The 10458-nt window shown below is 44.3% G+C and overlaps 1 protein-coding gene across 2 annotated transcripts; it reads left to right on the top strand.

Annotated features, from left to right (window-relative positions):
- Positions 1 to 6473: 6473 nt before the first annotated feature.
- On the top strand, positions 6474 to 9802 carry LOC134928914 (putative nuclease HARBI1). 2 transcript variants are annotated; one of them, XM_063924842.1, is made up of 5 exons: positions 6474 to 6491; positions 7227 to 7341; positions 7426 to 7798; positions 8108 to 8129; positions 9431 to 9802. In XM_063924842.1, the coding sequence occupies exons 1-4, from the start codon at positions 6477 to 6479 to the stop codon at positions 8109 to 8111; spliced, it is 507 nt and encodes a 168-aa protein (XP_063780912.1). In that variant the 5' UTR covers positions 6474 to 6476; the 3' UTR covers positions 8112 to 8129; positions 9431 to 9802. The 2 variants fall into 2 exon arrangements, with proteins under 2 accessions (XP_063780912.1, XP_063780911.1); XM_063924841.1 differs by lacking the exon at positions 6474 to 6491 and having other exon boundaries at positions 7017 to 7341.
- Positions 9803 to 10458: the final 656 nt, after the last annotated feature.

A 10458-nucleotide genomic window follows, 5' to 3' on the forward strand; every position in this document is an offset into this window, starting at 1 on the left:
TGAGTGCTTATGAAATACAGTAACATTTTGTCATAATATTTCAGAAACTGCATGGCTGGTCTTTTGCACTCTTTTGCTCTAATACACCACCTGCTTTAGGATTTATATTCAAAAACATTATGGGGTATATGCAATTCCGGGCAAATTGCGGCTTTTTTTTTTTCGCCCGTTTTTAAATTCGACACAATTCGACCGTCGAATCCCGGCTGGCGGATGCCGGAATTCGACTTATTCAATAAGAAACGGATTCGACAGTCCCGCTGTCGAAAAACGGACCAAATGACGGATAAGTGCGTCCTGGATTCGACTTTCGGACGGCACAAAATGGTTAAAAAACCCTGAAAAAAATTACGTGGGGTCCCCCCTCCTAAGCATAACCAGCCTCGGGCTCTTTGAGCCGGTCCTGGTTGTAAAAATCCGGGGGGGAAATGGACAGGGGATCCCCCGTATTTTTAGAACCAGCACCGGGATCTGCGTCTGGTCCTGGTGCAAAACATATGGGGGACAAAAAGCGTAGGGGTCCCCCGTATTTTTAACACCAGCACCGGGCTCCACTAGCTGGAGAGATAATGCCACAGCCGGGGGACACTTTTATACCGGTCCCTGCGGCCATGGCATTAAATCCCCAACTAGTCACCCCTGGCCGGGGTACCCTGGAGGAGTGGGGACCCCTCAAATCAAGGGGTCCCCCCCTCCAGCCACCCAAGGGCCAGGGGTGAAGCCCGAGGCTATCCCCCCCCATCCAAGGGCTGCGGATGGGGGGCTGATAGCTTTGTGTAAAATAAAATATGTTTTTTTTGCAAAAGAACTACAAGTCCCAGCAAGCCTCCCCCACAAGCTGGTACTTGGAGAACCACAAGTACCAGCATGCGGGGGTAAAACGGGCCCGCTGGTACCTGTAGTTCTTCTGCAAAAAAAATACCCAATTAAAAACAGGACACGCACACCGTGAAAGTAAAACTTTATTACATACATGCCGACACACACATACTTACCTATGTTCACACGCCAACTCTGTCGACGTCTCCAAGTAGAATCCGGGGTACCTGAAAATAAAATTATACTCACCTAAATCCAGTGTGTCCTGTTCTTTTTTTGTAATCCACGTACTTGGCAAAAAAACAAACCGCATACCCGATCCACCATCTTCAATGGTGGGAACTTTGCGGTCAGCGGTGAGGTTACTCGCGGTCAGCCGCTGACCGCGAGTGACCTCACCGCTGATCGCAAAGTTCCCACCATTGAAGATAATGGAGAGGCTGTGCGATGCGCTGTCTTACAGCTCAGACTCGCATAGGCAATCAGGAGAGTGCCACAACGTGGCGCTCCCTGATTGGCTGAAGGGACCCTCTGTGACAGGAGTCACGGGGGGTCTCAGCATTCGGGGAAAGGGGTCCCATGTGTAAATATGGGACCCCTTTCAGTGCGTGGATCGGGTATGCGGTTTGTTTTTTTGCCAAGCACGTGGATTACAAAAAAAGAACAGGACACACTGGATTTAGGTGAGTATAATTTTATTTTCAGGTACCCTGGATTCTACTTGGAGAAGTGGACAGAGGTCGGCGTGTGAACATAGGTAAGTTTGTGTGTGTCGGCATGTATGTAATAAAGTTTTACTTTCAGAGTGTGCGTGTCCTGTTTTTATTTGGGTATTTTTGTTTGCAGAAGAACTACAGGTACCAGCGGGCCCGTTTTACCCCTGCATGCTGGTACTTGTGGTTCTCCAAGTACCAGCTTGCGGGGGAGGCTTGCTGGGACTTGTAGTTCTTCTGCATTAAAAACAATATTCTTTTATTTTACACAAGGCTATCAGCCCCCCATCCGCAGCCCATGGATGGGGGGGACAGCCTCGTGCTTCACCCCTGGCCCTTGGGTGGCTGGAGGGGGGGACCCCTTGATTTAAGGGGTCCCCACTCCTCCAGGGTACCCCGGCCAGGGGTGACTAGTTAGTGATTTAATGCCAGGGCCGCAGGGACCGATATAAAAGTGTCCCCCGGCTGTGGCATTATCTCTCTGACTAGTGGAGCCCGGTGCTGGTGTTCAAAATACAGGGACCCCTACGTCTTTTGCCCCCCGGATGCAGAGCCCAGTGCTGGTTCTAAAAATACGGGGGATCCCCTGTCAATTTCCCCCCCGTATTTTTACAACCAGGACCGGCTCAAAGAGCCCGAGGCTGGTTATGCTTAGGAGGGGGGGACCCCACGTATTTTTTTTTCTGGATTTTAACCCATTCCCACCCCTTCCCACTGAAAACCATTCTCTCTCTATTTTTGTCAGTTAAAAAAAAATATTATTTAAAAAAATATATAAATAAAATATATAAATAATAGTTGTGTCTCCTAATAGCCAAACCAAGTACATAGGCCCTCATTCCGAGTTGTTCGCTAAGAGTCATCGCATCGCAAATTTACGAAATGTAAGTATCTGCGCATGCGCAAATGCGTGATTACGCATGCGCGAGTACATACGTACGACAACTGTGCAAAATTACTTAAAAAAAAAAAACCCGTAACTGGCAACCGAAAACGAGGAGTGGCGTGGGCGTTGCGGAGGCGCGACTTCGCAATGCTCCGACATGGGCGTGAAAGTGGGCGTACAGTGTGGGAGTATGCAACTCGCAATGGGCGTGTTTTTAGCAAATAAACATTGTCGCTGTTAAAACTAACATAGGAAACCGTAGCAACATTCACGCAGCAGCAGAGTAGGTCTGCAGTTACTCTACATTTGCGAAGTACTGGTACAAGTGTGTATGCAGTAATTAGCAGTTAATTGGATATCACATTCATCTGATGTCCAATTACTTGTTAATTAATGAGCAGATGAAAGTTACCAACCAGCAATTGTCTGAACACACATTACATGTTTAGTCTACTCACATAGAAATCTCACACACTGCCAAATAAGGGTTTTTGTTTTTTTGGAAATTGTTGTGTAAGCCTTTTTAAAACTTGTTTTAATGTGTGTAAGACTCCCAAATACAAGCAAATGAAAATTTTTGTGAAAGTGTTTGAAATCTGCATAATTGTTTAAAAATAAACCAACACCAACATAATGCAGCATACACTTTAATTTAGCCTTAAAAGTCACAATAATATTTGATTATAATATCTGACAATGTTTGAAATGATGTCCTGTTGACCCTAGATATTTATAAAAAGCGTTGTGTCTGTTTACTTAATATGGACATTAAAGTGTGGTGCAAAGCATACCTTTTTTTTTGTTTTTTTCAATTTTTAAGGAGAATTAGCAGATTGGTCTACAAGTGTCTATATGCTGACCTAATCTTTCTGGAACTGCATTACCTGGAAGAAACTGCTCAAATTTTTGAAATATTTTTTTTATTATTATATAATTTTTGAACAACATTTAAACATGGCTCCACATGAGTCGCACAGGCAGAGATGGACCAAGCAGCAAGCAGATGGCACTGACAATCATTAGATAGCAGAACTCAGTACTCTGCAAAAGTCTGCTTCTGGCAAAAGTATATATTTAAAGCATAAATAAAACATGACACACCCTGCCACACACACATTTTCAACCAAATGAGAAAGAATTAGGATCCACCACACAAACACAACAATACATAGCACACTAGTAAGAGGAAGATGGCTCTGGTGTTTATACACATAAACTCACAGGCTACAATACATCCAAACAGAAAAAATACATTTCACTAAGAGGGAGTTATCCATTCTGGTCACACAAGCCAACTCCAAAAATACAGAGAGGCAACATCAAAAACATGGGTGCTGCCCATCTGGAGAGACATCATTTTCTTCTTTTTCTCCCCGCCTGAGGCTGTTCTTCTTTGGAAGGTCTGCGGAGCGACCTTCGTTGGGCCTGCCCAGTGGGCTGTTCTTCCTGGGCAGGGGCAGGGGAGGGAGCCGATGTGGGTGGCTCTCTGCCACTGTGGGCAAGGGAGACAGCGATGGCCTGGAGCCCTTGCAAGATGTTATTTGCAAGGGTTTGGAATGAGGAGGCAAGTTGTTCTTGGCCCTGCCTGATCTCTGCCAGACCTTGGCAGAGTTGAGCAACACCTTGCTCAACACAGGTTCGGTGCTCAGTGAGCCGGACAGCTATCTGGCTTACCTCCCGGATGACCCCGTCTTGAAACCGATTTAGGCTCTCACCATACCTAGCGATTTCAAGCAGGATCTCCGGGATAGCAGAGGGTTGGGTGGGGGGGCCAGTAGGAACCTGCAGAGGTGGGATTTGTGGGCCCACACTGCCAGACTCACTAGGTCCCTCCACCTCAGCCTCAACCACATAACCGTCCTGTGACTCAAACGGATCACCCCCCTGTGCTGTGTTTTGTGGCAAGCAAATAGAAGAATGTGTGGGAAAAAAGTAGGATACAAAATTAGTTTATTATTATAAATACTGTCAAAATTACAGACAACTAAATGTGTAAACTTACCTTCCAAGTCATGTCCCGTCAGGATCTCAGGCAGGTCCGTGTCCATATGAGACACCCCTTGGCCCTCCTCATAACTGACACAGGGCATCGCCATCTCCTCCAAGTCAGTATACTCCACAGCGACAGGTGCTCCTCCACCTGTAGCCCTTGAGGCATTCCACTCCGCAGCCCTCTTTGCCTTCAGGCGGGATTTGAAGTCGGCCCACCTACATATGTATTGTGAAAGAGGGACAAAGTAGAGTCTTATTATTTGTCTAAGCTAATATATAGGACACGTGTTCTGCTTGTGTTTGCTAGACATAACATCACATGTAACTACATTTTTTAGTCAACTTAGCACACAAAAAGGACTGTCAATATGCACTTACCGTCGTCTCACTTCCTGTGATGTTCTGACGACAGAGCCAACTTCATTCACAGATTTTGTGATGTCTCTCCAGATTCGTTCTTTTGAAGCAGCCCCCATGTTTTTTGGCCCTCTATGGATTTTGGACATGGCCTGCGTGACCAAGACACGCAACTCCCTCTTAGTGAATGCAGGCTGTCTTTTCTTCCGTCTGGAGGTAGCCTGTGAGGTTTCTTGTTGTTCATCACCATCTTCCTCCTCACTAGCAGCTTCTGTCTGTTGTGTTTGTGTGGCTAAAGCCAATTCTCCCTCAGTTTGGTCACTTTGTGTGTGTGGCAGAGTATCCCCAGTCAATTGTTGTGGTTCAGAAGCAGACATTTGCAGAGTACTAGGTCCTGCCTCTTCAACATCCGCAGAGGCGTATTCCAGCATGCGGCGTTGGCAATCTATGCGTCTTTTGCGCAATGCCATCTCCTGCTCTGCAATGCGGTCCATCTCTGCTGCGATTTGCTCACGAGAAGCCATGTTTGTGATGAAGTGTGTACGGCCAGGTGTGTGCTTATATACCTACGTGCGAATCGTTAATTCACACAGCTGTACACTGTTATTCTGGTTAATGATTGCACTGCTTATTTAAGGGCCTACTTTGCACGCTGTGAGTGTAGGTAGTTTGGAGTTTCAGTTGTTTGTTGGCTTGTGCGTGAAGGTGCTTGTGGAATTTGCAGAGTGAGTAATTGTCTAGCATACCTTTGTCATTTTGTTTGCGTTTTGAATCTAGACAGTGTTGCATTTGTTATGCGTTTTTTCGTTTGTGAGTATTCTTGGTTGTTGTTTTTTTGGAGTTTTGTCAAAATTTTTAATTTAATTTTTTAGGTTTTAAATATTTTTAAAACATAACTATTTTGCTAGTCCATTTGTGAAAATAAACCTGTGCTTCTTTGTTTTGACTGTCATTTGTGTTCTCTTGTAGGTGTTTGCTTTTGGGAGAAATATCCCTGGTTTCATTTATTTTCTGGGTGTGCTACTGAACACCAAGTCTTTCTTTTTTTTGGAGCAGGTAAGTGCCCTTGGCCTGTGTTGGTGCCTGTTTAGTTTTAATGGTCTGTATGCTGTTTTTTGACTGTCATTTGTGTTCTCTTGTAGGTGTTTGCTTTTGGGAGAAATATCCCTGGTTTCATTTATTTTCTGGGTGTGCTACTGAACACCAAGTCTTTCTTTTTTTTGGAGCAGGTATGTGCCCTTGGCCTGTGTTGGTGCCTGTTTAGTTTTAATGGTCTGTATGCTGTTTTTTGACTGTCATTTGTGTTCTCTTGTAGGTGTTTGCTTTTGGGAGAAATATCCCTGGTTTCATTTATTTTCTGGGTGTGCTACTGAACACCAAGTCTGTCTTTTTTTTGGAGCAGGTAAGTGCCCTTGGCCTGTGTTTTGGTTTGCTGTTTGTGTTTCTTAAAAGTGTGGTGATTCTGTTTGTTTTCCATTTTGTCTCAAATAGAATTTTTGTTTCCCAGGATTGATCTGCAAAGTAGTGTTTGTGTTTCCTGGACTAGCTACTAAATGTTTTTTTTTTATTTTTGTTTGTTTTTTTAATTGGTGTTTGTGATGTATTTGATGCTCAGAAATGTTTTTTTTTTTATTTGTAAAATTAACATATTTTTTAAATTTTTTTTTTTATTAATTTCACATTTTGGCCATGAATTCAACACAGAAAAAATGTACGCTCCTGCAGTAAGTTTCCCCAACATTTTTTTCAACATTTATTGTTTGAATATTTTTTATAAGTTGTTTTTGTATTTTTCACCTCGTTTTTTTTCTTTTTCAAAAAAGTGTGTTATGTCAATATTTATTGCTGCAGAAGCCCTACCTCCCCAACCCACGCCAGCACTCCCACCCCAACCGCCAGCCCCACAACCACAGCCGGCTCCTCATCAACCAAGGCAACGGAGGCGTGCTAGGCCACCAATTTTCCGAACCCGTGTCCTACTTTTTGGTATGCCAGATGATGTGGTGGTGCGTAGATACAGGCTGCCACCACATCTAATCCTAGACACTCTCTCCATAATAGAGAGTGATCTGGAGTCTGAAATTCGGTATCCTACAGCAATACCACCATTGACACAATTCCTTGCAGTGTTACATTTTTTGGCTACAGCCTCATATCAGCATGTTGTGGGAGACCTGGTTGGCATGTCGCAGGGCCAGTTCAGTAAGGTCCTGCGGCGTGTCTGCCAGGCTTTCCTAAAGCGGGTGAAGCAATTCATTGATATGCCTTTGGATGTTGGTGCCCTAGATGTGGTGAAGCGGCAATTTGAGGAAGGTGGTAGTCGCTTCCCACATGTTATTGGGGTTGTGGATGGCACACATGTTGCTATTCAGCCACCAAGACATAATGAAGAAATTTATAGAAACAGGAAACTGTTTCATTCTCTGAATGTAATGGTTGTTTGTGGCCCATCCCTCCAGATCCTTTCCCTGAATGCAAAATTTACTGGAAGTTCACATGATGCATATGTCATTAGACAATCAGGGATATGGCAGAGATTAAGATCAAGTCAACGAGCAGACATGTGGTTATTGGGTGAGTTGTTGCTCAAATATTTTTAAATAAAAAAAGTAACTTGACAAATTTAATATTTCAAAATTTTGCCTTCTCTTCCAACAGGAGACCGTGGATATCCTTGCACCCCCTGGCTCATGACTCCTTACCGTAATCCCAGGCCAGGACCACAGATGGCATTTAACTCCGCGCTTACTGCCACTAGGCAGCTGGTGGAGCGCACAATTGGTGTCCTTAAAGGGCGGTTTCGTGTGCTCCACCGCACTGGTGGCGACATCATGTATTCGCCGGAGATGGCAAGTAAAATAGTGGTCCTGTGCGCAATACTACATAATATCGCGGTAAGGAGTAGTGTAGAGCTTCCTCAGGCAGAGGAATTGCCTGATGAGGAGCCAGGGGTTGTTCGACATTTCGGTGGGGGGAGTGTTACACGGAGGGGGAGCCAAGTGAGGGCAAGGATTGTTGCCGAATATTTCAGGTATAGTGTTTTGATATTTTCTAGTTTTATAAATTTTAAAACACAGTATGCTTATGTTTTTTTAACAATGATGACATTTTGTATGATATTGTAAAGTGAGTGTGTAAGGCTTTTGTTGTGTTGGAATGGGTAATTTTTGTTGGCGTCAAATTCCGCAAACACGTTAAGTTTACAATGTTTAGTTATAAAACCAAATAATGTAATGTTGCTAAATAGTGTCCTTATTTGTTTAATATCCTCAAATCCTGATTATGTAAACAAACACACAAACAAATGAGACTCAATGTTTCCCACTTTGTGACTGTCCAGCTGAATGATCACACGAACTGTGGTGAGTACACAGATATGTATAGTAATTTTAAATAAACTGTGTCTCTGTGTCTGTGTTTTTTTTTAAATTTTGTTTATGATAAATATTTGCTTCTGCGAATGCGTATTTCCGCTCGTGCGTAATAACACTCTGCTCTTCACAGCATTGCAAAGATCAATAAAGTTATTAGAAATGACAACATAGATTTTGGACCAATCACATGCTAACAGATACTATAAATATATGCCCAAATAAGGAAAACGCCATTGCCATGATGCGTGCAGCACCGTTCACCAGGCGGGAGCTCCGCGTGCTGGTTGCGGTGATGGACCGCCGCGTAGGCCGCGTTGGGCGCTTCATCCCCAATCGGGTGAAGCGCGAGGCCTACGCGGAGGTCCGCCGCCTGCTGCGGACTCGCGTCCGCAGCAGGCGGACAATCATACAACTTGAGAGGAGGTGGAGTGATCTCCGCAGGAGGACTCCCGATCTGTTGGCGGAGATCCGCCAGCAAATCCGAACTATGCATACACGAAGTAAGTTACATTACATAAGATTATTAGCATAAATTGTGCTAATGGGGTAAATTCCAAGTTGATTGCAGCAGGAATTTAGTGAACAATTGGGCTAAACCATGTGCACTGCAGGGGAAGCATATGTAACATGTGCAGAGAGAGTAAGATTTGGGTGGGGTGTGTTCAATCTGCAAAATAATTTGCAGTGTTAAAATAAAGCAGCCTGTATTTACCCTGCACAGAATAAAATAAGCCACCCAAATCTAACTCTCTCTGCACATGTTATATCTGCCTCCCCTGCAGTGCACATGGTTCTGGCCAATTGCAAACTATATTCCTGCTGTAATCCCCTTGGAATTACCCACAATTTACACTAAGTGGTAGGCTAATTGCAACCTTCAGTGTCCTTTTTTGGAAAATAGGACAGTGTGTGTGGTTAGGGCAAACAGTACTGACTGTAGCAAACTGTCAACAAACAAGTGCATGTTTTCAAGAAATAAGAACCAGCCAGGAAACTGTACACAAATACTTGATCAGTGCTGGCTATATAATAAGGTGCCTTGAATAGTGATCTGGTGATGTTGTCTAGACCAATCACTATGACTCAATGGACTAGATTAAGGAATGAGCTTCAAAGTAAAAGTTTGGACTCATTTTGTTTGCTGTGGCCAACATGAAGAGGATCTTAACATGTTTGCTTTTCTATTTTTATAAACACTGAATTTTACATGGAACAGAACATTGATAATTCAAAGTGTTTACTATGTAATTTCTCATGTAAACTAAATGTTGTCAATAATATCATTATAGGACAACAACAACGGCACAACTCTCCGCCCCCTTCCCCTTCCCAGTCCCCCTCCCCTTCTCACTCCCCCTCCCCTTCACAGTCCCCCTCCCCTTCCCAGTCCCACTCAGCTTCCCAGTCCCCCTCAGCTTCCCAGTCCCCCTCATCTTCCCAGTCCCCCTCATCTTCCCAGTCCCCATCAGCTTCCCAGTCCCCCTCAGCTTCCCTGGCCCACTCCACTTTCCACTCCCCTTCTCACCACACCTCTCCATCTCTTTCTGGGACCCCTTCTCCTCCTTCCCATACCCCTTCTCCTTCAACTTCTACATCACCATCTCAACCCCCCTCACCCTCTATTGCATTAACTTTCTCTCCGCCCCCCTCGCCCTCTCAATCAGACCCCCCCTCTGAAATTGCAGTCCAAATCCAGCCTCCTTCCCACATCCAGCCTCCTTCCCCAATCCCTCCTCCTTCCCCAATCCCTCCTCCTTCCCCAATCCCTCCTCCTTCCCCCATCCAGCCGCCTTCCCCCATCCAGCCAACATCCCCACCCAGTGAATGGGCAGAGGAAGCCCCTGAAGAGCGTTCAGGGAGTCTTCATGTTGCCGTGGAAAGTAAGTTTTTTAAAAAATTTTTACAAATTAATACCCACTTACACTTACAATGACAAAACATGCAGTGTTGTACTGTTTGAATTCTTGGGCCAAGGACAAATATTTGTGTTTTTCTTCATGGTGTACATGTTGCCTTTACATATTTGTGAGTGTCATTATATGTACAGTGTGTATGTGTGCAATGTTTTGTGTGTCCACTCTAGGTTGACACTCATTAGGTAGCCAGGGTTGCCAGGACAACAGGGTTTATATGTGTTAGATTTTCTGGTAAACAGTTAGACCTGAGTGGAGTTTAGTATGTTGTTGGTCTTTTACACTTGTGCCTGTGTAGTCTTAATATTTGCACTTACAAATCACATGCTTCACTTTGTTATGCAGCCTAATGACACACTGATTTGTGGTGTGAAAGTTACATTCACAAAATGACTAATTGTTCA

The sequence above is a fragment of the Pseudophryne corroboree genome, chromosome 5, assembly GCF_028390025.1.
Source record: "Pseudophryne corroboree isolate aPseCor3 chromosome 5, aPseCor3.hap2, whole genome shotgun sequence".
Taxonomy (NCBI): Eukaryota; Metazoa; Chordata; class Amphibia; order Anura; family Myobatrachidae; genus Pseudophryne; species Pseudophryne corroboree.